Genomic DNA, 26,656 nt, shown 5'->3' with positions numbered 1-26,656 from the left:
TTTTAGAGGAGAGAAATGTATTTTGTAATAAAAGAATTCATAGGCATTGTTAGACTATGTTGAAAGGATATGGTGCCTCTTACAACCCAAGTACAATCTGGCAACATGACATTAAGAAATAATATTTTTAGAAAAAGTCCGTATTTTTCTCCTTGATGTTTACAATGTTGGATGAAGAAAAGCATGGAAACATTTCATGGACACAAACTAAAATATAAAAAATAATCATCCCCAATTTTGTGTACATATTAGATAAAAGGTCTGTATATTCCAGTGTCAACTCACCCCATGAACTCAAATAGTTTGTAAGTCAGCCATATAAATATTATTGATCCAGCCTGATAATGCTGATGGGTTGTACACCGGCTATACTCGGGCTTGTATTCACCCATCATTGGTGCTGTACCCACCAACCCATGGAGAAGGTCTATCTAGATTCAGCAAGGTTGGTTTTGTCTGACAAGGCCCAGAATCCCAACAGCTGCTGGTGATTCCCTGGTTGAGATGGCAATCACTGAATCAGTGCTGAGTAGAGCTGGGGATCTGTAGGCTAATGCCATGCTAATACCCTGTAATGGGGGATGAAGGAAACTGCTGGCACACATTGAGGTTGGCAGTGGGTAGCTAGATGTTGATCCTGCCCAGACTGCCAGTTAACCAGTCTCCACCCATGTCTGTAGTATTACACAGTAGGCGAAGGCTGAAGATATTGCTAGCAGAGCCTGTGATGGGGGATTGTGGGTAGCTGGATTCGGATGTGGCTTTTGATGTTGCCCAGGAGGCATTCTAGCAACTCTACAAATTCTATCATAGTCTTCTGACCATGCCTTGCAAGCTTCATGCTCCCCGTATCTCCATCGAACAATCCTTCACTTTGTGCCAGCTTCATCAGCCCTCAACTTTCCAGCCTTGTGTTCTTCCTTCTGACTCATTTGTTCCACCCTCAACACTTCTGTCTCCACCTTCCACCCTCAACACTTCTGTCTCCACCTTCCACCCTTAATCCTTCAACAGTCTTCCACCATCAATCCTTCAGCCTCAGCCTTCCACCCTCAACACTTCTGTCTCAACCTTCCACCCTCAACACTTCTGTCTCCACCTTCCACCCTTAATCCTTCAACAGTCTTCCACCATCAATCCTTCAGCCTCAGCCTTCCACCCTCAACACTTCTGTCTCAACCTTCCACCCTCAACACTTCTGTCTCCACCTTCCACCCTTAATCCTTCAACAGTCTTCCACCATCAATCCTTCAGCCTCAGCCTTCCACCCTCAACACTTCTGTCTCCACCTTCCACCCTCAACACTTCTGTCTCCACCTTCCACCCTTAATCCTTCAACAGTCTTCCACCCTCAACCCTTCAGCCTCAGCCTCCATCCCTCAACCCTTCAGCCTCAGCCTCCCACCCTCAACCCATCAGCCTCCCACCCTCAACCCTTCAGCCTCAGCCTCCCACCCTCAACCCTTCAGCCTCAGCCTCCAACCCTCAACACTTCACACATCCACCCCCATACAGTCTTGACCTTTTCTGTGTGATGTTGTGATAAGTAAGAGAGACAGACTTTGGCATCAGGTAAACTAACTAGAGTTTCAGAAGCAATCATCCACCTCAAGGTTAATCTGACGCATTGTGGTTAAACTTAAGGGGTGTCCTCAAATTTGATTATCTCCAAAATGTCTTTCTTGTATATCAAGTACCCACTACATTTTATACTTGATCTATTTCAAACACAGGTCACATGTAAGATAGTTAGCCAGTAGCCATTGTAAAGAGGGGCTCATACAGTAGCCGAGTGGTTAAAGCTTTCGCTCGTCACAGTGAAGGTCCAGGTTTGATTCCTCACATCGGTACAAAAAGTGAAGATGTCTCATGCCCCCTGAGGTGATATTGCTGGAATATTGCTAAAAGCGGTGTAAAAACTCTACTCACTCACTCACTCATCTGGCTAAGGATTGATACAAATATTGGAAACAAATGTTGGATGACTACTGAGAGGCTAAGAAGGAAGCCTTGTCGTCAACCCCAGGGTTGAAGTGTCATATATTAAGTACTTGCCTGTAACCAAGGTGATAAGGGTCTTATGCTATACAGTATTGAGGGAAGATGCAACTTGACCCTAAATAAGTCCCTGGGGAGATGGTGTGCCTGTATGAGATTGTAGGCAGTGAAATCACTTGGCTAGATCAATGGAAGAATCTCTAGTGATTGCTGTTTGATGGTGATTGCCCTCGACTGATGGGGCAGTAACAACCCAATTAGGACGTGACTGTTTTATTTTTAGTTGAACTGTCACATTTTCTTCTAGATCCTTGTTGAGGCGACATTGATGGGGTTATGACCTTTGAGCTCAACAATCATCCTAATATTTGCCGGATTAATTTCTTTGCCTCAAGTGATTGATAAATCATCACAAATTGATTTGTCAAATGGATGTTGTATTCATTCAATGCCGTAGTATTTGTTGGAGTATATTTCCTCATTGAAGAGTTACCCTGTACAAGTAGACTGAGTTTAATGTAAGTGACTTCTCTTATAATAAAGTTAGGCAGAGGGGTAGCCTAGTGGGTAAAGCGTCAGCTTGTCACCCCAAAGGCCTGGTTTTGATTTCCCACATGGGTACAATGTGTGTCCCTTGCAGTGATATAAATGGAATATTGCTAAAAGCACCTCAACCCTAACTTAATCACATGTGAAGTCACACACATCTAGTGCAAGGAACACCACAATTCATGTTTCTGACCAGCATGCAGTGGTCATCAAATCTATCCAGTGTTATTGAACCAGACAGTCTGTATCATATTCCACACAGCCATCTATTGGTTTGTCAGATCCTGTCTTTGTCACAAGCCGACATGATATAGCTATATTCACTCACTCTATAGATATAAAAACTGTCACGAATGACAACCAAGGCCTTTGTATCATAAAGATTTTCATAGTTTACTTAGATGAGGTGATTGATTAGATATTGAATTCTTTCAACATTTTTCTGTCCAAATGTGTATTCTACCACCTACACATTGTCATTAATAAGGCACATATTGTGCTACAGCCAAAAGATGCTTTATTGTAGGTGTGGTGTAGCAGTGTTGACGGTGAAGCTTCTAGACCCTTGAGACTTTGCTATCGTCTGAATGCCAAGTCCAGTAAATAGTTTAATTGTTCACTTAGCAATTGTAGCCAATATTTGAGGCCTGTGTGGTAGATGTTCTTTCGGACTAGTCAAGCCTATGCTGTAGGTGTTGGTGGAGCAGTGAAGCTTCCAGACGACGCTGTAGGTGAGGTGTAGTGGTGAAGCTCCCAGCCGTTACTGTAGGTGTGGAGTGTAGGGGGACCATCTGGGACAGTCGGCTGGAATCAGGGCTTGTTACTGCTTGATGAATTGTGTGAAGAGCCTGATGAATCGTGTGAGGATGGGATTCTGCTCTGTAATCACCATCTTCCCTCCCTACTGACACATGCATCTGTTTACATTGAATCAGGACAGAAATTCTCCAGCTAAAATAGAGACGGGCAAAAACTGTTGAACTTCTTTGTTTGTGTTGGTTGTGCATAGATAGGATTGTTGCTCCCAGTTTGGGGAACGTAGACCGCTGGTGTATTCTGCTCTCAAGAGCTTGGTTTGTTTAGACTAGCTTTGAAATGCTCATTTTGACTACCAATATCTCCTTTTGTTTCTGAACGTATAATACTTTCAGCATATTTATGTGGATGTAAATTCTGTTATGGTGAGATTTACTGAAATACAATATTTGTCTCATTTCTTGTTTTATTTTTCACTTTTATTCTTTGAAGAACAATGTGCCAGAGATAGAAATGAGACCAGTGAAAATATGGAGGGTTTAGTTATTTTCTCTCAAAATCATGTTATTTTACAAAACAAATCACCAGTCAGAAATGAGTGTGGACTAGTTGTGTATGACCAATGGTGTCTACCTCTGTATATTTCTCCCATTGCTTTCTTGACTTTGTCCAAGGAGAATGGTATGTATTGTACAGAATTTGTCCACAAGAGACTGGCTACAAAATGGACTGTCATGACATAATAAGAAAAACTGAATATTCCCTATGGTGTTTCTGGGCAAAATAGGTTTCAAGTTCCCTTGTGCCTGTCATAAGAGCAAGAAATAATTCCACTTAGAATTCATTTTTACTGCTTTAAAACAATATTTAATTTTTTTTATTGCTATGACATTTATTTAGTGTTTAGGTTGTTGAAAGTAGCTTTCTTCTCTAAATTGTTCCCTAGGTGGGGTATTTGGGTTAAAATAGGTCCCCAGTTCCCCATTTGTGGTCATAAGTGACCCTGTTGTGATACAGATATTTGAGGAATATACACATTACACCCCCAGGCCATGAGGTACACCCCCTGCACAGGCAGCCTGTCCTGTCCATCACCATGACAACTGGTGGGACAACTGGAGTTGGCAGACTGTCACTTTGTCACTGTCAGGGATGAGTGTGTATGGTGAAGCTGACAGTAGCTCCACTAACGGCATTATCTCCCCTGTGACCTCACATGTTGTGTTCAGTCTCTGTCAACTGGGTAAGGTCACGCCCCACTGACACGCCTACTGAACACACATCCCACATTAGTGACTAAAGGACCTGTGAAGATCCAAGGTAGAATAGGTCTTCAGCAACCCATTCTTGTAAAAGGCAGCTATGCTTGTTGTAAGAGGCGATTAATGTGATCGGGTGGTCAGGCTTGCTGGCTTGGTTGATGCCTGTCATCGATAGCAATTGTGTGGATCGCTGTTCATGATGTCAATCACTGGATTGTCAGGTTCAGATTCAATTATTTACATGATCATATGGCTGGAATATTGCTGAGCCGCGTTTAACAACAAACGAACAAAACAAAATGAACAGCTGGAAGAAAGACCTTAACACAGAATGTCCAATCTCAGTTACATATAACATAAATAGAAACAGTAGAAGAAGTCAACTGACTAACAAGTGAAATTGCCAAGTTTGAATATTTTTTGGACATACTTGGTATGTGTATGTGTTTTTCTACTGTGCATTAGGAAAACTGTGAGCTTGAAGTTTGATTTGTGTAGGTTACTAGTTACATCTTGCGTGGCTATAGATACAGTTGACATCTATGTGAAAACATGGCATCAACTTCATGAAAGGTTCAAAATGTGAAACTATCAGTAATAACTAGACATGAAAGGTTGGATCTTTTGTTGAGACAAGTAACAGAGGATGTGTTGTTTTCAGGTCCCCGAATTAATGGCCATGCAAAGCATGAACGACATCGAGAGCGGCCTCCCGGCCCCCATCAGTATGAGACATCCACCATGATGAGCAGTGATCTCGAAACCACCAGCTTCTTTGACTCAGAGGATGATAGCAGGTGAGACACCATGTAATTGTTGGCTTCGTTCAATATCACTGTACATTCTTGCAAAACCTGGTGTCCCCTGCCCTGATATTGCTGACATATTGCTAAAACTCACTCACTCTCAAACTGAACATCGTAACAAGGGACCATCTCTGTGGTCCAGTGGTAGAGAATCCGCCCGGAGAGAGGAAGGTCCTGGGTTTAATTCCCGGCCATGTCTCACTAAAGGACGTTAAAAAATGGTTCCTCTGTTGTTACCATGTCTGGCGCTCGGCATTAAGGGGCAAAAACAAGGACTAGTCGGCTCAGAGTTGGTGTACTGTGTCTGAGTGGGGTATTCATGTTAAACTGCGGCATGGTATCTCAGTGAGCTAGCACTATCAATCGGCATCAGTCCGGACTAGTACAAGCACACACACACACACGTGCATGCACGTCACTTCATTAAAGTGGACGCGACATTAAACTCAATTTCACCTCACCTTTTAACAAGGGTTAATTCACTTGACAAGCTGTTGTACCATTGAGTTATGTCTTGCATGACCAATGTCATTGAATACAATCTCCGAGCAGCGGCAGAAACTAAAATTTTTAGTCCACAAGTCCTTGTAATGATAACATGCCGTCATCTTAAGGGTTCGTAGAATTTCTGGCTTTTTGGGGAGGTATCAATGAGCGGGGGAAATCTTCAGTCCTTTGTCCTTAACAAAAGTTGAGTAGTATATGTTATCACTATTAGGGTTGGAACGTGCATCAGGTTAAGTTGTCTCCCCAAGGACCAGTTGGTCAACATAGCTGCTGGGATAATGGATGGCACATCGCTTGGGAACTCATATATGTGTCTCTACCAAAATCAGAAATTCATTATCAGCTGTGATATAACTTAAAAACTGCTCAGTGCAGTGTTTGGACCAGTGCACAGTGTGATCATGGTATTTTGTGGTTACAGGTTTTCAACAGTTACTGATACAACAGGAATGTCATCACGATATGGTCGCCATCGGAAACGACGGAGGAGACATCGGCCGCCTCCTATCAGTAGAGTAAGATAATATCCAAATATAATTCTTTTTTTAAAGATAAAATAAATGCTAATGTTGCATGAGTGTAATTGGGATAATTATTTGCTCACCAATCATTTTGGGATATTCCCTTATTTTGATGCCAGGGGAGAAGAGGTTGCCAAATACCCAGGCTTGTAATAGAGCTGGATATATAGAGGAATGGGTGGTCATGTGTGACTGGCTGATTGTGTGTCATCATACCCCGACAGCATGACGTTTACCTAACCACTGGTTTGCTCCTTCAGACTTTTTAGTTACAGACCACTGTTCCCAAAACCTTCTAAATAACTATCTCAAACTTTGTAATTATTTTTCATAATGTGTTATTTGTCAGCACATGGTCTTTACTGCTTGAACTGAGCTCTTGGCATCATTTGCACAAATTATAGTCTTATTAAATGTGGCATTAAATGTTAAAACATGATTTTCCTAGTCTTGTGTTTCGGTGAATACTGAAAACTGTTGACTCTCTGGTCAGTTTTAGAAAGGGTTGGTTTATGGACAGTTATTGCCATCTGATAGTAAATTTGTTATTTTTGTGTTTATCATTGATCTGTGTTTTGTTTCAGGCTTCATCATTTAGCAGTATAACCGATTCGACAATGTCTCTAAACATAATAACAGTTACACTTAATATGGGTAAGTTGATGCACTGTTCAGTAGTGTCCTGTCTCTTGCTGTTTACTTTGTAAATGGAAGAATGGTCTTCGGATTATCATCGGTAAACTATTGTGATGAAATAGAGTTTAGATTTACGGAAACAGACTTGTTATTGTCAGTCGTGTCAATTGTCGAAGACAAAAAGCTACTGTTTTAGTTATATCTCAAATGTTCAAAGTAATCTATGCATAAATGTGTCACTGCTCACCAGTGTTGTGAAATATATGATTTCTTTTGTTACTTCTCCGATATTTTTCGATAATTGATCAATAATTATTGAGCGATTATCAATCTCTGTTTTATATCGATAGTCAGCTTTAGTGTTCGTGTGTGATCTTAGTGATAGCGTGTTTCAGTGATGTTGCGTGTTACAGTGATGGTTGCGTGTTACAGTGATGATTGCGTGTTACAGTGATGTTGCGTGTTACAGTGATGATGGTTGTGTGTTACAGTGATGTTGCGTGTTACAGTGATGTTGGTTTGTGTTACAGTGATGATTGCGTGTTACAGTGATGTTGCGTGTTACAGTGATGATGGTTGTGTGTTACAGTGATGGTTGCGTGTTACAGTGATGATGGTTGTGTGTTACAGTGATGGTTGCGTGTTACAGTGATGTTGGTTTGTGTTACAGTGATGATTGCGTGTTACAGTGATGGTTGCGTGTTACAGTGATGATGGTTGTGTGTTACAGTGATGGTTGCGTGTTACAGTGATGTTGGTTTGTGTTACAGTGATGATGGTTGCGTGTTACAGTGATGTTGCGTGTTACAGTGATGTTGCGTGTTACAGTGATGTTGCGTGTTACAGTGATGGTTGCGTGTTACAGTGATGGTTGCGTGTTACAATGATGTTGTGTGATACAGTGATGATGGTTGCGTGTTACAGTGATGGTTGCGTGTTACAGTGATGTTGGTTTGTGTTACAGTGATGGTTGCGTGTTACAGTGATGTTGGTTTGTGTTACAGTGATGGTTGTGTGTTACAGTGATGGTTGCGTGTTACAGTGATGTTGCGTGTTACAGTGATGTTGCGTGTTACAGTGATGTTGGGTTGTGTTACAGATACAGTCAACTTCCTGGGAATCAGTATTGTGGGACAGAGCAACAAGGGAGGGGACGGCGGCATCTACGTGGGCTCCATCATGAAAGGGTGAGTACGCCAGACTGACGCCTGTCATAATGGCAACACTGAAACTGGAAGATCTTGATATCCCTTGTTCCAGTGAAGATCCCGGTTAGACTTCCCATGCTTTTACGTAAGAGGTGATTAACGGCATCGGGTGCAGTGCCTGGTTTGATGCATGTTGTCGTATCCCGTTGGTCAATTCTCACTGGATTATGTAGTGACTACTTTATTTCAGTTATGTAAAAGAAGCCATTCTGTTTTCTTCATTACAGCGGCGCTGTAGCTCAAGATGGCCGCATTGAACCAGGGGACATGATTCTCGAGGTGAATGGTATCAGTTTCGAGAACATGAGTAACGATGATGCCGTAAGGACGTTACGAGAGGCAGTACAGAAACCGGGGTATGTTGAATACCTTGGCTTACTTGAATAGTTTTGCAATTTGTAAAGCTTTATTACAAATAACTGGAACATTAATCCTGTAGCTTTAAACTACATTCTCTCACTTAATAAGCTTTGTGTTAAAAATATCCAAACAGTATTCAAAAGGTATTTAATGTAGCAGTTGGCAGATACAGTGTATAGTTAATGAATAGTTGTATGAGATGTTCAGATATTGCCATTATCCATTGGAATCACCTATGTGATAACTGATTTATGTCATCTTGTTTCAGTCCAATCACACTAGTCGTAGCCAAATGTTGGGACCCAAACCCTAAAGGTTATTTCACAGTTCCAAGACAGGAGCCAGTTCGGCCAATCGACCCGTCGGCGTGGGTGGCACACACGACTGCGATGCGGGAACACTACATGGGGCGTGGCGGACCCAGCACCTCAATCAGCAATATGACGTCAACTAGCTCCTCACTCACTAGCTCTATACCTGAGTCAGAACGTAAGTTCATCCCTCTATCTGGAAGGGCAGTAGGGAGATATCACTTTCCCAACTGCCCCAAACACATGGCCCCATACCTGAGAGCATCCTTCAGGCTTTGGGACAGATTTGTTTCCTTGTTGTTGTTTTTATCATTTGGGGCAAGAAATGGAGGTGGTTTGTCTACTTCCTGCAGGGTTTAGGAGTGATGGGGGTAGCCAAGTGGCTAGAGTGTTCGCTCATCACATCAAAGGCCTGGGTTCTATTCCCCACATGGGTACAATGTGTGAAGCTTATTTCCCCTGTCATGATGTGGCTGGAATATTGCTAAGAAAGCGGCATAAAACCCAACTCGCTCATACGGCACTTGCTGGCTACCGAATACTATGTAAGGTTCTTATGATTAAACTGTTGGGATTGTTGACGTACACATGCAAGAAACAATACACGTTGCTACATGACATCGTAATATGGTTGTTGCCCTTATAAACTGTACTTAATGGCTTAAGCACAAATGAAATAAAATAAACAAGCTATTTTTTTGTTTTCAGGGTTTGATGACTTAAATCTCACAGTGAATACTGACATGGCAACCGTTGTCAAGGCGATGGCACAGCCAGACTCAGGGCTGGAAATCCGAGACAGAATGTGGCTCAAAATAACGATACCAAATGCTTTTATAGGTATATATATATTTTTATATGTATGCTTCATGTTCTAGAGCAGAAGAGGCACATAACACAATTTTTTAATCTTAACAAATGATATTTACGGTAAAGTAACACGCTCAACTAATAATCTAATAAAGACTGAAAAGGATGCTGAAAGTGTGATCTTGAATCAAGATATATCGTCGCGGACAAATTGTTGTGACATGATAATCAGGTCATTTATTCTTTCGTTCAGGTTCCGATCTTGTAGATTGGCTCTTTACGCACGTGGAGGGTTTTGCTGACCGGAGAGATGCAAGGAAATATGCTTGTAATCTGCTGAAAGCTGGCTACATCAGGCACACAGTCAACAAGCTGACGTTTTCAGAACAGTGCTACTACGTCTTTGGAGATCTCTGTGGTAAAGTTTTGTCTTTTAATCATTTTCATTGTTCAGATCCAAGAGTTGCCTGATTATATTTCAGGTTTTGTCAGCACAATACCCATGCTCATGTGGTGAAGTCTGCGGCCTGAATCTTTTTGTGTTCACTTGCCATATGAATACTGTTCAAAGCAGCGTTAAGCTATGTCTGCTAGTGGTGAAAGGTGACCAAATGGATAGGGTGGTCAGACTCAGACCTGCTTGATAGCGTATCATAGTTCGCCATCACAAGGATCGTTGCTCACAATATCAGTCACTGGATTGTCTGGTCCCGACTTGATTCTGTACAGGCTGTGATACCGCTGGAATATTGCTGAGTGCAGCGTTATCAGACAAAAGTTACACCCTGACACAGTGCTCATGATATTAACCAGTGGTTTGTGTGGCCCAGTGTATATACTGGTGTATAACAACAATATAATAATGACCTCCCATGTGGTGTATACAATGTTATATACTTGCTCCTCTCTCCTGTTTCAGGTCCTCCACAGTATCCAGGTAAGCCTGCAGTCGCTGATTGCATTTGTCACCTCCCATATCTCCTCCTTAATCAGTTGCCAGAATTCTAAACTACTTAAAACAGTGGTGTCATTGGTGGGAAGTTTGGTATCACTATATTGACTCAAGAGTATCACAGTATATCAGAGTATCACAGTATATCAGAGTATCACAGTATATCAGAGTATCACAGTATATCAATAGACCCATGAAGATCCGGGGTGGAATAGGCCTTCAGCAACCCATGCTTGTCGTAAAAGGCAACTATGCTTGACAAACGGGATCGGGTTGTCAGACTCGCTCACTTTGTTGATGCATGTCATCGATCCTAACTACATGGATCGATACTCATGGTGTCAGTCACTGGATTGACTGGTCCAGACTCATTTATTTACAGACCGCCGTCATATAGCTTGAATACTGCTGAGTGCGGCGTTAAACAACAAACAAAACTGTATATGCATAAGTAATAATATTAATGTTTCTATATGTTTATTGATAAAACATGACTTATGATAACCTGAAAGTAATAAATTTATTCACAAATAAGAACTGGGCTGGCCCATTAATGGTTTAAATTTTCGGCCTCCTCATTGTCCATCTTATTACACATAAACATTTCTGTGGCAGTGGATTATTTACTTGGTATCGATATTCATAAATTTGTAAGTTGCTACCCAACGGTGGTCAGACTCGGAGACATGGTTGATGGCGCGTTATCGTACCCTGACACCGTGGATCGTTGCTCACGATCAATGAATTGTCTGGTCGGGACTCGATTATTTACAGGTCGCCGCCATGTAGCTGGAATATTGCTGATTGCTGCATTAAACAACAAATAACAAGAGGTATTATAGAAATAATGCAAGTTAAATGCTGGACAGCACTGTATATTTATTAATCCTTCTCCAGATCTGACATCCCTGAGTCTTGAAGACGTGGACTCTGTATCAGAAGCCGACCGTGACACCCTCGCCCCCCTGCCACCCCCTGCGTGGAACAATCAATACCCCTACAGCAGCTCCAACTACTTGCCCCAGAACCTCAGCTATATACCCCCCTACAGCTACACAAGCACTGACAACACCAGCTACGTCGGCAGCTTCGTCGACGGCATGCCGCCCCCACCTGTTGGTGCAGTGCCCCCTGGTGGTGGAGGTAATGGCAGTGCAGGGAGTGTCCATAGTGCATCAGGTAAGGCGGTGGTTGTGGAAATAGAATGTTTTTGGGTAGTATGTCTTCCTACTTATCATCCCTTTGAGGACGAATGGAATTGTCCGTTCAGATCCATCATCTATGGATTGATTCATTTTGGTGTAGGTTTCTTTTTTTAAAGAGAGTTTGTGTTTTATGTATCAACCTGTCTCCCCTTCAATGTAAATGGTATTGTCCATTCCTAGCCAAGAAGAATCCTTAGCTTTGTATATAATTCTTAGAGTATTTTGGTTATAGGGGGTTTGTCAATTTGACAAAGAAAGTTTGTGCAGAGAATCCAAAATTACTGCTGTTTGATTTCTCGCTTTGCTTTATTTGAGCTTGCAATTGAGACAAGTTAAAAGTATTTAATTTCAATTTGCTTAAACTTGATTACATGTTAAAGTTAAGATGTATTTTTCTATGTTCTCATTTTTATGATGAAAATAAGCATTTTGTCTCTGTTTATATTTATTGGCTTGCCAATTAGACATTAATGGCTGTGGGTGATTTGCTTCTACTAACCTAATATTTAGCCTTGCTAATGCTCAACTAAGTACATTCTTATTATGTGCCTATGAAACATGTGTTTGAATGTGATATATTAATATAAAAGAACAATAAACAAATGTTGGTTGCCAACAACCTCCTTGGCCATGACTAGTTGGAAATATTGACCGGGGTGGTTAATCTTCACCAAATATTTTCCATTTATGTTAAGATCATTTTCATTTTATTGAATGTAATCTCAAACTTTGAGGAATTTAAGAAATTTAATTGGATGCTTTTGAGTCAAAGGGAGATAACTGTGGTGTTACTTGCTAAAGGAACATAACATAAGAAATGGATTAAGTGTTCCAAGATATTTTGGACAACCATGTTTCTACTTTGCTAAAGAAACACTGGTCTGAGAAACTGATTAAGCCTATAGGTATTAGCCAAGATATTTTGGACAACTATGTTTCTACTTTGCTAAAGGAACACTGCTTTGAGAAACGCATTAGGCCTATAGGTATTAGCCAAGATATTTTGGACAACCATGGTGTAAATGTACTAAAGAAACACTGCTTTGAGGTATTATCCAAGATATTTTGGACAACAGAGAGGACAGATGACCTGATGTTACTAGTTGTTGCTGTTGTACTAATGTGAAATTCAAAGGCTAACTTTGATTTGTTTGTTTGTTCCTTACTCTGCAGTAGCATGATACGGGCAAGTCCGTCTTACCGTTGCTTGCAACTCTTGCTTCCTAGCTGCTGCTTGTTTTATTTGCCACTTGTCACATTACCATGGCTGTCCTGGCGACACCTGCGTTGTCATGGCTGCATGTTGGTTGCTAGGTTACGGCCACACGTGCTTAGTCGGCTAGACATTTCAGTTTGGGTCACATGGCCTGCTTCTTTGCTTCAGAGCTTCGTTCATTATTCATATTGGAATCTCTCACAAATTTTCTGATCTTTGTTGAACTGGTATGTGGCGATACTCTGTAAACGGATGCATTGTGAAAAGTAAGGTCAAGGTCGTTAATATGTATCTAGGATAAAGTATGGAGTCCAGATATTACAAGTGGTTAATTTGTAAACTAGTTATTTAAGATCTGTGGTTATCATTTGATTGTGATGGTGATTCATCAGTTCCGAGCATGTCACACTCACTCCCTCCCTCCCTCCCCACCCTCCCGGCATGACATTCACACACATCACGTCAAGCATGCTTCTCTGTGTTGCTCGTTATGCATGTCTAGTTGCTTGCACTCTTCGCTTCATTCATGTCCCGAGTCTGGCCAGGAATGCCAGCTGTTGTACTGTGTTGTTTCAATATGTGTGATTTTCTTTTGATTTCCTGTTGATTTCAGTCGCTGCTAAAGACTGTACATGTTTAGTTAGTACATACAATCATTTGCGCAAGCTTTGGGAAAATAAGGATAAACAAAGTGCCCATCACCATCAACAGTCCTCCTCGTGTGATCCCCACCGGCGTAGCTTGGCGGAGCACACCGCCCACGCCATGCATGGGAGCAGACATCATATTGCATGGAGGAGAAATTCCTCGAGTAGTTTGGGTTTGTAGTCTTCTCCTTGCACTTCCGTCAACCCCCCTCCAAAAAGTTGACTGCTGATTGTTTGGTCACATGATTTGCCCTTCTTTTGTCCACCCTCAATTTGTAATGAAACAAGTTTCGGATTTGTAATGACAAAAAACTTTACTTCTGTTTTTAAAGTCACATTATTAAACATGTGACTTTGATGGGGCATTTGCAAATTCCTATTCTCTTACCCTCTCACTGAGATGCCCCTGGAAACTGACCAGCTTTGTGAGGCTGTCAACTATTTTCTAGCCATGGACATCCTCAAAGTACTTGACAGTTGTGGCTTAAGTGGTAACTGATCAGTGACCTTGAGGTACTGTTATGTACATTTAGTAATGGATAATAACTTGACTTGATAGTAAGTAGCCAGTCTTCAATGTAAATGTTTCTCTCTCTGAAATAATCATTTGACTGACACACCAGCAGGCAACTGAGCTACGGGGACCCTATCTAGATTATCCTAAACATAGTTGTAGATGTATTTTATTTCCATCATCAGTAATTGTATGTGAAGTTATTTAAATCAGTGTTTATAATGTACTTTATGTATTAGGGCTGGGACGAGTCCAAATTTACTACCCGGGTACCCGACCCCCTATTACCCGACCCTACCCGGGTACCCACTGCAAGTTTCAAGAGTTGGGAACAAAATGTCTGATTGGTAATTGTTTTACTGCAGCCCTGGCTAAAAGATACAGATTCTATTTAGATACATGTATCAAACAATCAGATCATGCGTTCACTGAAGTTTACTGAAGCTTGATCTTTGCTCAAACATATACAAGTCAAAAGGAATGTGTGCATCGTCAGAAGGAAATGCGAACATTAGCGACATTAGTGTAACCGCTGAGCTATAGTGAGTTTTTGTCATTTAACAATATATCACGTGACTAACCATCGGTCTGGGTAGTCCTGTGGGTACCCGGGTCCTACTCAGGACCCATCCGACCCGAGTACCCGAGTTACCCGTCCCAGCCCTATTATGTATGTTAGAATTAGCCTGTTAGGTTTCTTTGTCAGCATGTTGTAGTATGTTAGAATTAGCCTTTAGGTGTCTTTGTCAGCATGATAGAAGTCAACTGTTTGTATATGTGGTTAGTATTAATAGATAGTGTTTTATAGATACAAAAATAAGGCATGCTTTTAAAGTTAGAAAAATGCCCCCATCCAGTTGGAGCAGATTATGTGTTAGTAATACCATGATTAAAGCCAAACGGTAAGAGAATAGTCTTTGTAAAGTACTTAATGGTAGGGATAATTGTGTAATAAGTACTTTCCATAACTGCATCAGCTAATCTAACGCATCACCCATAATGCTGCCACTAATTCCTCCGTCATTGCTTCTAATGCTGGGTAGACAAAGTTAACGTCAACACTGAATTAACTGCAAGAGATCCTTATAGACATTGTCATATGCTGTGTATTTTACCGTTTGTAGTTAACTCCAAATTGTCATGGAATATGGATACTATAAACCTTTCACAATGCTATGACTTGATGGACTAAATCTTCAATATCGTACTCATTACACATGTTCAGGGCATATTTGTATCTGGTATTAAAATTAAATATGTGTCTTGAGAATAAGGACTTCATCCAATGTGTTTTAGACTACTTTCGTGTCTGGGTAGTAAAGGTTTTAATGTGGATCATGTGGTTACACTGGCCAATAAACTAATAAGTACACTGTTGGCTGTGAAACTATTCTCTCATGCCATGTAAAAGTATACAAAGGGAGATAATTACAAAATGTGTCGGTTAAAGGGGAGATAATTCCAGTCAGGAAGGAATATACAGATATTATAGATATTATTTTTGCTGACAATTTCAATTTCCTCGTTTCAAATCTGTCTCATGTATTGTGTTCATTTTGTTGAGTCTAGATAAGTCTCTTTCATTCATTGTTACAACATCACGTTTTAAACTAAGTTGATTGTTTTCAAGAACAGTTCATTGGCTCTTTCTGCCCGAAGAGTACCAAGCAGCATTAAGTGAAGTCATTACCAAGTAGAAGCAGTTTTAGAGTTGTCTTTCCTTGATTGTCAGTTGTTAACTATGACCTGAGCAGTTGTTGGGGGAACATGTCATTGTTTGACTAAACTCGTGTGCATGATGTCCGAATGGTGTTGCATCTACACGTTGATCATCATAACATGGCACATGTAACAATATGTCTCCTGTCTGTCCCTACACTGAATGATATCTATCTTCCTTTGTGGAAGTGAAACCTGCAGCCCACAAACTCATCAATATTGGCACATGCTACATAGATACTTATTATCAACTTATGGCACCTGCAGCTGTATCATTTCACTTCATGTCATCGTATCTCAATTGCGTGGATCGATGCTCATGATGTCAATCACTGGATTGTCTGGTCCAGACTTGATTATTTACAGACCGCCGCCATATAGCTGGAATATCGCTGAGTGCGGCGTTAAACAAACTAACAAACAAACTTCATTTGCGTATTATTACTTCTTTGCACGATCAGTCTTTGGTAAAAATTGGAGGATGTTTTGTTTCTATTTGCATCATGTTCCACTGCATCCTGCCTTCATTTTGTTTTTTAAAAATGGGGGGGAAAGAGAGAATAGATTGTAACCACACTTTCATACTATTTGTGACGACTCTTGAATTTTATTCCACTCTTCATGCATTGTCTTACTTCTAAAATGGGGGGGAAAATGACTTACCTGCAAAACTGTCTAGTATATTTTTCCTCCTACCTGCCACATATATTTTTTTTCAATTTACCAAGAATAATTATATTTTTATTAACGACATCAAAATTAATAAATTGTCAACAGAAATAAATACATTTGGAAGAAGAAAAAGTTGGATCATGAAAAACAAATAGGAACAATACATCTATTTTTCCAACTTGACTGTATTGGCAGTGGCTGTCTTCACACTGTCAAGTAAAACCCTGTATGTACGCCTATCACCGTCATCGTCACTTCAAATAGACATTACCCATCATGCCCCTGTCTCGTCTTGACACGACACACACCAGTGCTGTCCGGCAGCCTTGTTCTCTGTGTACAGCTTTTGCTCTGCCGTGTTGCGCCATTTCCGTTGCCGCAGCAGTGTGTTCGTTATCAGCTTGCTATTCTTTTCTGCTTGCTTGATATTGGTTTCTCTGACACACGAAGGTGCAGTTGCCGGAATTCATCCTGAACTTTGACATTGAGAAATGTCCCCCAACTGGACTGATAGGAGCTGTGAATGCAGGCAGGCTATGGAAGCATAGGAGTATTGGAATATGCACTACAAGTTTTTAGTTTTTTGCAGGCTATCCTACTTTGCAGTCATTGTCAGCTTCTATGTCTAGTTTTCACAACGTTCTTGAGAAAATAAGAAAATACAATCTTATCTGCATGATGTCTGCTGGTATTTCATATTTTCTATGGTAATTTTCCAATAAGAATTATTGGATATCACTGTTCAGTTAAAAACAGAGCGAAAGTGTTACTGTATATTGAACACGAAAAACACCAGCAGACATCCTGAAGTATTTTCTGGATATCATTGTTGATTTTTCAACACAAATCAATATTTCAACTGTTACATCCCACAATTGCTTGTACTATGTAGGGGTAATCTTCAATTAATGTCCTCTTCTTGTGATCACTGATCTTGTTTTGTATGTTGGACTACTCTCACATGATGATAACTTGCACCAGTCTTTCAGCTCTCAGTAGAGGGGACTTCAACTTCTGCTTCTCCTTCTCAGCCATTTTAAATAGCATAAGACTGGCTTATAATGCTGTGTTTTGGATCTGCCTAGTCTCCGATCTCCCTCAGTGTTCAAAGTGAGCAATAATGTCAAGGAGTCCTTGCAAAAAACTTGATGTTAACTTTCAGAATTTAGGGATCCCTAGATTTAAATACTAGCAGCAATCTCAAGGTTCTCAGGACCCCCACTTACTTTCAACCACTGCTGTTGATTTTGATGATAGGTTAACCACGTACCGTATTTGCCGTAAAAGCACCCCAGGCACTTCGGAAATTGCAAAGGAGGATGTTTACTGAAACCATATTCAAACAGTTCAAACGTTGATGAAACTGAAACGTCTTCTATAATATTAAATCACATAAATTTTCAGTCTTTGTAGGGGCACTTATAATTATTACTTACAGATTGGTCTAGTAGTTGGTCGGGGTTCGCTTACTGGAACAGGGTGCTTAATACGGTAAATACGGTACCTAAATGGAAAGTTCCTTTTTTAAACCGCTGCTGAATTTTGAAAAAGATGCATCCAACTGATCCGTAATATTGAGACCCTTAGTATGAACCACAAGATTTTGGGGGTCCAAATTTGGTCGGAATGTTCACACTTTGCTTAAAGTAAGAACAAATTAATTAACATGGTTGATAATTCAGTCTGACATTTACAGATGTAGGTCGAAATGATATCAGAATCTTTGTCCCAAAACTGTATAGACTTTGCACTGCTCTATTTACAAGCTTAAAGCTTAAATGTCACAATTTGGACTTTATTGTGACTGATAAATCCTATTTTTTAAGTTCTGATTATGATCAAATTTCTAAAAGAGTTCTTACCCCCCAAAAATTGATGTCCAAATTTGTCCAAATTGTGTCAGCAGGTGCTTGGCCTTAATGGCCTTATGGAAGCCTGTGTGAAGTTATCTATCATTTGGAAACATTGAAATTTACATATGGTTGCCATAGTAACTAACATTGTTACCATGGTCTCCAGTATTTGACATATGCCCCTCTCTCTCTCTCTCTCTGACTACCAGTACAAAATGCATGTTTGTGTCTCCCCCGGCACTGGCACGGTGCGGCCGAGAAGTTCCTTCACAAAACTCTCTGTCATGATGATACGTTTGAACCTAACAACAATATTCCTGGTGTCAAAACCACGGCACAAGCCACCACGCCCGCGAGTCAAAACAAGACAGGTCAGTGACCCGTTGCACGGAACACCATCATTTCACTATCGTCATCCGAGACAACACATAACGACCTTGACCTCATGCTATCGTCTCCAAAGACATTGACCATTGTCATCTCATAGCCTGGAATGTCATGTTGGCATGGTAATCAGACATCAGTATTGTCTCATCATCTCGTGATTAATGACATCAATATCATAGGAGGTGGGTAGCCTGGTGGCGTTCGCTCATGACACTGAAGACCCGGGTTCGATTCCCCACATGGGTACAATGTGTGAAGCCCATTTCTGGTGTCCCCCTCCGTGATATTGCTGGAATATTGCTACAAGCGGTGTCAAACAATACTCACTCACTCACTCATAGTCTCATCATGATGTTGTCTGTGGCATGGAATGTCATGTTTTAATCATTGCCAAACATCTGGTGTCATTCCTGAATATCATCACCAAGCATCGTCATCATATCTTGAACTCATCACCCCCAGTGGAAACACTTTAGCTGCTAGAATACTCTGCTTGCAATCAAGGATTTCACCGAAGTGGTGAACATCTTCAGTGTGCTCGCCGCGAATAGCTGCAAAATTACTGATGCGGCGTTAAGCAATTTTCACTCACTCACTCTTCAGTGTGCATCCTTAGTGCTTTCCTCAAACACAAAGTTGACTCCATGATACGAAGGAGACACTGGTCACAGCTGTGTTAAACCCACTCCAGACTGATAGAACCTATGTGCTGTGCTACCAGCCATGTCACGCTGCTAGTTTCTCCCTGTTCATCAGTACCCTCATTTACATCCTCATAATTCAGGTTGAGTTGAGCTGTTGTACAATGATACTGTCATTTCCCTCTGTTAAATCTCCTCTGGTTCTCTCAACATGGAGTAGCAGGTTGTTTGTTTTACATCTGGGTGTTTGTGAGCTGTGCAGCAGGTGCTTGTGTCATTGCCTCGTTGCTGCTTTCAGTGAATGTTTACAACCAGTCAGCAATATCCTGGCTTGAGTCTGGGCCACACAAACCCGTGACTGAAAACATGAGCAACTATCATGGGCAAGATAACACACTGACAAGTCCTGATTCCTGACCACCCTATCCTCGTTAGTTAGCTCCTGTGACCAGCATGGGATACGGAGGACTGTAACTGACCGGAATCCCTAAGGGTTGTTCTCTTCACTACAAGCCATATACTGTCAATCTTGAAATTAGTGCGTCTCCAAATTAATACGACTGCTGACACCGAGCCAAAACTGCAACTCCCCCCACCCCATCCCCAGTGGAAAGATACATAGCCCTGCCTTAATCCCATCAAATACAAATAGCACTGCTTATAAGCACGAGTAAAGCACTTCCGTAATAACAATAAACATTGTTTTGTAAAATACAACAGTTTATATGTTTATTCTGTTGACTGGCGCTAAGGAAGATCGAAGGCAATAAAATAATTGAACCAACAACAGTTCACTGATTGGAATGGTCAATGATGCCTAGTTTGAGATGAGTGGGTAGAACTCTTGACCCCAGCACTGATAACTCACTGTGTGCCTATTTTGTAATTCCTTTTCTTTAAATGACTTGAACCTTGTTTGTGTATATATTCAAGTTGGTATTTCCGCTATCCAAAGTGTGCAGTGAGGCCGTCTTATTGTTGATAGTCATTTTGGAGACATAAATGTGAAGTTTCATAAATGCAAACAAAGACCACTCGCATTTTTCGCATTTAATTCACACTCGCATTAATTTGAAGATTTACAGTAGTTGTAGAAGTTGGACACAGCCTCAACATTCTTTTCTTTTTAAAGGATGTCCACATTCCACATTAGCTTTGGCTCACTGTTAGGTTATCATATCATTTTTGTGTCACCGTTTTGCTTTTCAACACTCCTGGGTTTGTCAGCTGTTTGATTGCACTGTCAGCGTCATGACCGCTTTCCCACAGGGCCAAGTCAGTGCTGAAAGCATTACCTGTATGTCAACACATATTACATCTTGGCTAGTTAGGTGGGGTCGTAGAGAAAACATGCACTGTCAGCATTATGACCGCTTTCCCACAGGGCCAAGTCAGTGCTGAAAGCATTACCTGTATGTCAACACATATTACATCTTGGCTAGTTAGGTGGGGTCGTAGGGAAAACATGCACTGTCAGCAAATAATCGGGAATGGTGTGGTGTTCCTCGTACACAGCATAGAACAGCTACATTGGCTGACCAGTGTTGTTCATTGTGGTGTCGTGTGACGTGCTTCAAACTGTGGTGTCTGTCATGTCCTGGTGAAGGGAGGTCACTCTAGTGTGACGTTAAGCTGTGGTTTGTGACGTAGTTCATGTTCCTGGGTTAACATGTAGAATTAACACTAACTATGTCAAGTAGGTTTCCTTCATGGTAGTCTTGCATATGTCCATTGTTTATGCTAATGAAAAGTTAAAATTAATTAATCAGTTATTGAACATAAACAAAATTACAAATCATTTTACAAATGTGAATAATTATGATAAAAAATGTAATTATGATTTCACTAAACAATGTCAGCTGCATGCAGTAAGATTAGAACTTTTGCATTTGAATGTGTAAAGTGTGTCTGCATGAGATCTACAGTTTAGTACAGTGTATTGATTCCAAAGCCCTTCTCCTCAAAGACGTGGTTGTTTTTTCAGGGAGCAGTGCATCTGGTAGCAGCAAGAAGGAGAAAGAAAAGTCCGACCGAAAATCTGCTAGTCCTGCTGGGAGTGGCGGCGGCAGTGACACTGACACAGCCAGCCTAGCGAGCGCGCGGCGAGGTGCCCCCAGCGATCGCAGCCTCCCCCCACCTCCTGGGCCTCTTGCACAGATGCCAGCAGACCTCAGTGGGAGCAGGCAGTCCTTTAGAATGGCCATGGGAAACCCATGTGAGTTCTTTGTGGATGTCATGTGATTGGTCACGTGTCCAGGTCATGTGACTGACTCCAGAGCCAATCAGCTTGATTGTATTGCATGCAGAGTGATTGAGCAATTCACCAGTGAACCAGAACTCGTCACTTGAGTGTAGAGTGAATCGTTATACTGCAGACTACTTATACGCAGTTTTATAACTTATGTCCAAACTTGTGGAAGATCGGAACAACAGTTTGGCTCCAGAACATAACGTTCGTCCAAAGGATCTGATTTGAAACAATGTCTATCTATTTTCTTTGATCATTTTCAGCCTACTGTGTTACTACATATGCGCATTCTTGTAAACCTGTGTGTATTTAATGCATGACTACGGTGTTGTTATTTATTGTAGCTCTTCTAGAGATTGAGGACATACCGACCACGATTGACTGACGGAAAGTTGCTGCCTGTCTGCCACCTGCCCGTTGCATTCTTCCCTCCGCCCGTTGCCCGCCCGCCCGTAGCCCGCCCGCCATCTCACATCTAACCCACTTCGTTCTTCTAACAACGCTAACCCTTCTACAGTGCCCGCCCGCCTCGTTCGTTCGTTCGCTCTCTGACGCTCTTTCCTTCCCATCATGCAATTAACCCTGCTGCATAAACCTCTGTTGGACTTCTCAAAGCCTTGCTTTGGATTTCACATGGGTGGGTGTGCACCAATAGACATGATCGTGGTTAGTCATGTGACGTGTCATCATGTGATACCTAGCACCGAGGACAGACCGGCCAATGAATCCTGTCCATGAGAGAGAGAGAGAGAGAGAGAGATCACAGCATTGTATACAAAGTTATTTTTGAAGAAGCCAGTAGGTGTGTAGCTTGACTGAATGCTGTAGAAGACGTGAATGCTGGAAATTGGTTTTCAGTTTCCACAACAGTTACTTCCCTTTGTTTCAACTCGTCTTTCGTTTCCTTTTTCACTTTCATCACTCACCCTATGCATGCTTTCCAAATGCTTGTGTAACCATCGCCAAAATTAACACTGTCAAAACAGAGTGCAGTCTGCGTGATCACAAATACTTTTTCTTTTCTTTGCCTGTCTGTTGCTGTTCTGTTCACATCTGCTTGTCTGCATGCGTTACCTTTAATAAACTAACTCATGCATAATTCTTTCATGGGGTGTTGATAAAGAGGACTGTATCTATTGGTTAAATCTTATCCAGTTTTGGAAGAAGCGAAACATAGGTTGATTTTGACACCATTCGGAAAGAATTCTGCAAGCATGGCAACCCACACCCAAGCCCCATTCTAAGCATGGCCTGTCATCCTCAGCACTGCCCCTCCCACCTATCCCAGCATCCTTTTGGCATGCAATATTCCGTCTCAGTGGCCAGCATGTCCGTCATCAAACACTCATGATGACGTCATTATCTGCTGACGGTGACGTCGTCGTCATGAGTTTGACCTGAGAAACATATCAAAGTGTCCAGCTGCATCCAATTTCGAGCTAAATTAATTGAACTTTCATGCAATGGTGTGAAAGTAGAAATATGTTTATTTTATAATTTATGTTAAAGCTTTATTTCAGGTTTCGACAATCAAGTTTAATTTGAACTGGAAATTGTCTTATTAGTTCAAATTGTCCAATTATATTGGGAGGGTAGCCACCTGGCATAATTTTATTGATTTGATAGTGATTATATAAAATTCCCTAATGAGGACATTTTTGGAAATTTTTGCTATTTTGGCATAATTTCTATTATCCTTGAAGAAATAAAATTGAAATGAATAAAGTGTTTTCCTTCCATGAAGGATCGTAAGTATGAAGGTGATTTAAATCAAATTCCATAATAACTACGTAAGTTTCGGAATACTATTAGTGTTAGCATAATTCATTGTTAAAATAAATTTCTGAAAGTTGTTGTGCCTTGATAAGATAATGGATGTTGAACAGCTGGAGGTCATTTGTCAAACGTCAGTCGAAGACCGACTTAAAAGGTGAACTGTTTGTCGTCTTCTATACCCCTTGCTTTTGCAGGCCATGTTCTTACAAGCAGTTCCTCAGTTACGTACTACACTCACGCGTGTGCAGTTTACGTACATGCTACGATGTGTACATAAGTCGTTGAACATGCTACGATGTTTGCATAAGTTATCGAATATGCTACGATGTCCGTAAGTCATACATTAAATTTGTAAGTCAATCATTGTGGCATGGGGTCTGCACAAATGGTATGCGTAAGTCCTACATGCTACGATTGATTAATTTACGTAATATATTAGACATGCGTCACACGTACATGTTACGATTAGTTATGTAATACATGTGTGTGTAATGTCTTATGGACATGCTAAGATTGAGTTATGCATGGTAGTCAAATATGTTTACGTTGAAAACAAGAGAAAATTGCTCAACGTGGATAATAATGAGTTTTAGTCTTGGACATGGTGGTATATTGTTACTTCTGTAATTCTGATGAATTGTTTGTAAGTTTTCTTTTCATGTTTGCATACATACTCATGGTATGGTAGTTTACGATTTAGTTAGAGCAGTAGTTGATAGAAATTGTTTCGATAATTGTAACGAGAGCAACAACTTGGGATTGAACCTGAGACAGTACAGCTACTATTTCCATTGGTTTCTGGGTTGAGTGGTTTTCTCTTGTTAATGAATGCCTTGTACAAATGCAGAACACCAGTGTATGACTGCTAGAGTGACAGTGCGAATGAATGCAGTGGGAGTGCATGGTACATAGTATGCAAGACCGGCTGACTCTAGTGGCCGTTAGTGAGAAACCTGCTCGGATGGACTATGCTATTTATCTTGACAACTTTTAACCTTTTGTACAGACTACATCTGCTATTGTATATTATTTTCTGTCCTTGTACAAAGCTTCTTCACCTGTACAGTTTTACTATGTGCTTTTTTATGTTGATGAGAGTTGTCTCCCTTTGTCAAGTACCAAGTTGTGATAAGACATATCGATGATTTTAAACGAGTGTTGGCATGAACACATTGCTCTGCTGATAATCTGGTGTCCATCCATTTAACTTGCTCTTGTGTGCATCACTTATTGTTTGTTTCAACAAGTATATTTTATATGTCACTATTACAGCCTAATGTGTAGACTTGGTTGAGATTGTTTGCCTACTTGTTATGTAACGTAAACCTGGCGCCGATTCTGAAATAGATACCTGAGCTTATTTCTGAAATCGAGAGAAACCTGAACTGTGAAGATATATGAATATTGTCAACTTGATTTGTTGTCTCTGTTATTGTGTATCCAATCAACCATCATCTTCCATCATGTCCGGGAGTGAGGTAGCCTAGTGGTTAAAGTGTTCGCTCGTCACGCCAAAGACCCGGGTTTGATTCCCACATGGGTACAATGTGTGAAGCCCATCCTGGTGTCCCCTGCCGTGACATTGATGGGATATTGCTAAAAGCAGCGTAAAACCAAAGTCACTAGCTCACTCCATCATGTCCAGGTGAACTGTCTCTGTTTCCCGACTTGGGTGCTAGTTGTCCTCGACATCATCGCCAAAACATCAGAACAGGACCTATCCCGTCTACAGTGCAATATCCTTTCTTTACCATATAGCAGGTCCCACATACAAACCACTTGAAACAGAAGTTTGTAATGAACCTTTACAATCAACGCACAAGTTTTAGAGCTGCTTTGTTGAAGTTACAAGCTGGACTTTTACTTCAGTGTTAAAGAGCGGATATATGTTTTAATTTATTATCAGATCTCGACTCATTGCCAAATTTTATGTTTTTGCCTATATTTTACCTTCTTTCACCAACTTCAACCACAGCTGATGAAAACTTAAATATTTGTCAAATTCAGTTGCTACTTACGGACTGGTCATTAATTATGGGGGAGGGAGAGCCGGTGAGATTAGGGGAGGGGAGGGGGGTCAATAGAAAATGACACAGGGAAACAGAGGGAGGGGTGTCACAAAGTTTATCACAAGTATGTCCCTAGGGGGAGGAGAAGAAAGAAGGGAAAATGACTTTTTCCAAATAAAAGCAATGACCAGTCCCTTATCTAAATGAATGAGTGGTGATCTGTCTCTTTTCTCATTTGAAGGGGCACAAAGATAAGGAAGATAAGCATTACAATAAATTCTACCTCATAAGTGATTTTTTGGTGAAATATTTATGCTTATATGACAGAAAGTTAGATAGTTGGTTGAAATTCTATGTCAATTTGTCCGGGGGAGAGCGAAGAAGTCCTTGCCATTTCGAATAAGACTAAGGACTTCTAAGATTTGAATCATCTTTCGTAGTTGTGTTTTCTCACAGACTGACCTGACATGAAGCGATAGGACCATTTTTTATAAGACATGATTACACCATTTAATCTGAAGCCACCAATCTGGTTCAGGCTTAAATTTAATGATGAGAAGCTACTTGACTCCCATGGGGTAGGTTAGTCACCATTATGTTGGCCCAGTGAACTGTTACCAACCTTTTGTGGAGTCCTGTTTTAAGGAAATCATTCACGAGCCTGTATTCCTAGAGTACAGGGTATTGTTGTTATTTTCATGTTTCATTGCCATGCTGTTGTGCAACTCTCATATTATACTGAGGGAAAGAAGTAAAGGAACACATTCATATGTTTGATGATGGAAAGAAGTAGAGGAACACACACGTTTGACAACATTGTACAGTTTCCCAAAGATGGCAGCCATTTTGCTGACATAAAGGCTATAGGTTGGACACAGCAGTTAACTTTCTCTACATATTTTGCTGTCCCCTTATTTCTTCCCATGAGTATATGTACATCATAACCTTTCAGAGGCTCTTAAACCACTTACAGAGGCTCTTAAACCATGCTCTTTCGTTAGGGCTCTTAGACTAAGCTCTTGCAGGGGCTTTATTATGTTCATATGCAGATAGGGAAGCTATGAATGACTATTTATAGAAATGTTGCCTTACG

At 40.9% G+C, this 26,656-nt stretch overlaps 1 protein-coding gene across 1 annotated transcript; it reads left to right on the top strand.

The window, feature by feature from the left end:
* Positions 1-4,455: 4,455 nt before the first annotated feature.
* Positions 4,456-23,146, top strand: LOC139470784 (segment polarity protein dishevelled homolog DVL-3-like). The gene is made up of 14 exons (XM_071253074.1): positions 4,456-4,546; positions 5,227-5,362; positions 6,300-6,393; positions 6,984-7,053; positions 8,135-8,222; positions 8,471-8,599; positions 8,872-9,092; positions 9,623-9,754; positions 9,978-10,142; positions 10,644-10,661; positions 11,574-11,855; positions 18,712-18,873; positions 21,515-21,745; positions 22,123-23,146. The coding sequence occupies exons 1-14, from the start codon at positions 4,456-4,458 to the stop codon at positions 22,161-22,163; spliced, it is 1,860 nt and encodes a 619-aa protein (XP_071109175.1). The 3' UTR covers positions 22,164-23,146.
* The last annotated feature ends 3,510 nt before the right edge of the window (positions 23,147-26,656 follow it).

The sequence above is a fragment of the Haliotis cracherodii genome, unplaced genomic scaffold (assembly GCF_022045235.1).
Source record: "Haliotis cracherodii isolate W230 unplaced genomic scaffold, xgHalCrac1.p SCAF_21, whole genome shotgun sequence".
NCBI lineage: Eukaryota > Metazoa > Mollusca > Gastropoda > Lepetellida > Haliotidae > Haliotis > Haliotis cracherodii.
Note: the sequence above shows the minus strand (reverse complement) of the source record. Positions and strands in the feature narration are given on the sequence as shown.

Coding starts and splice junctions, on each gene's coding strand:
- LOC139470784 (XM_071253074.1), top strand. CDS start 4,456: ATGAGTGTGTATGGTGAAGCTGACAGTAGCTCCACTAACGGCATTATC. Junction 9,755..9,977: donor GATACCAAATGCTTTTATAG/GTATATATATAT, acceptor TCTTTCGTTCAG/GTTCCGATCTTGTAGATTGG. Junction 11,856..18,711: donor GAGTGTCCATAGTGCATCAG/GTAAGGCGGTGG, acceptor TCTGACTACCAG/TACAAAATGCATGTTTGTGT.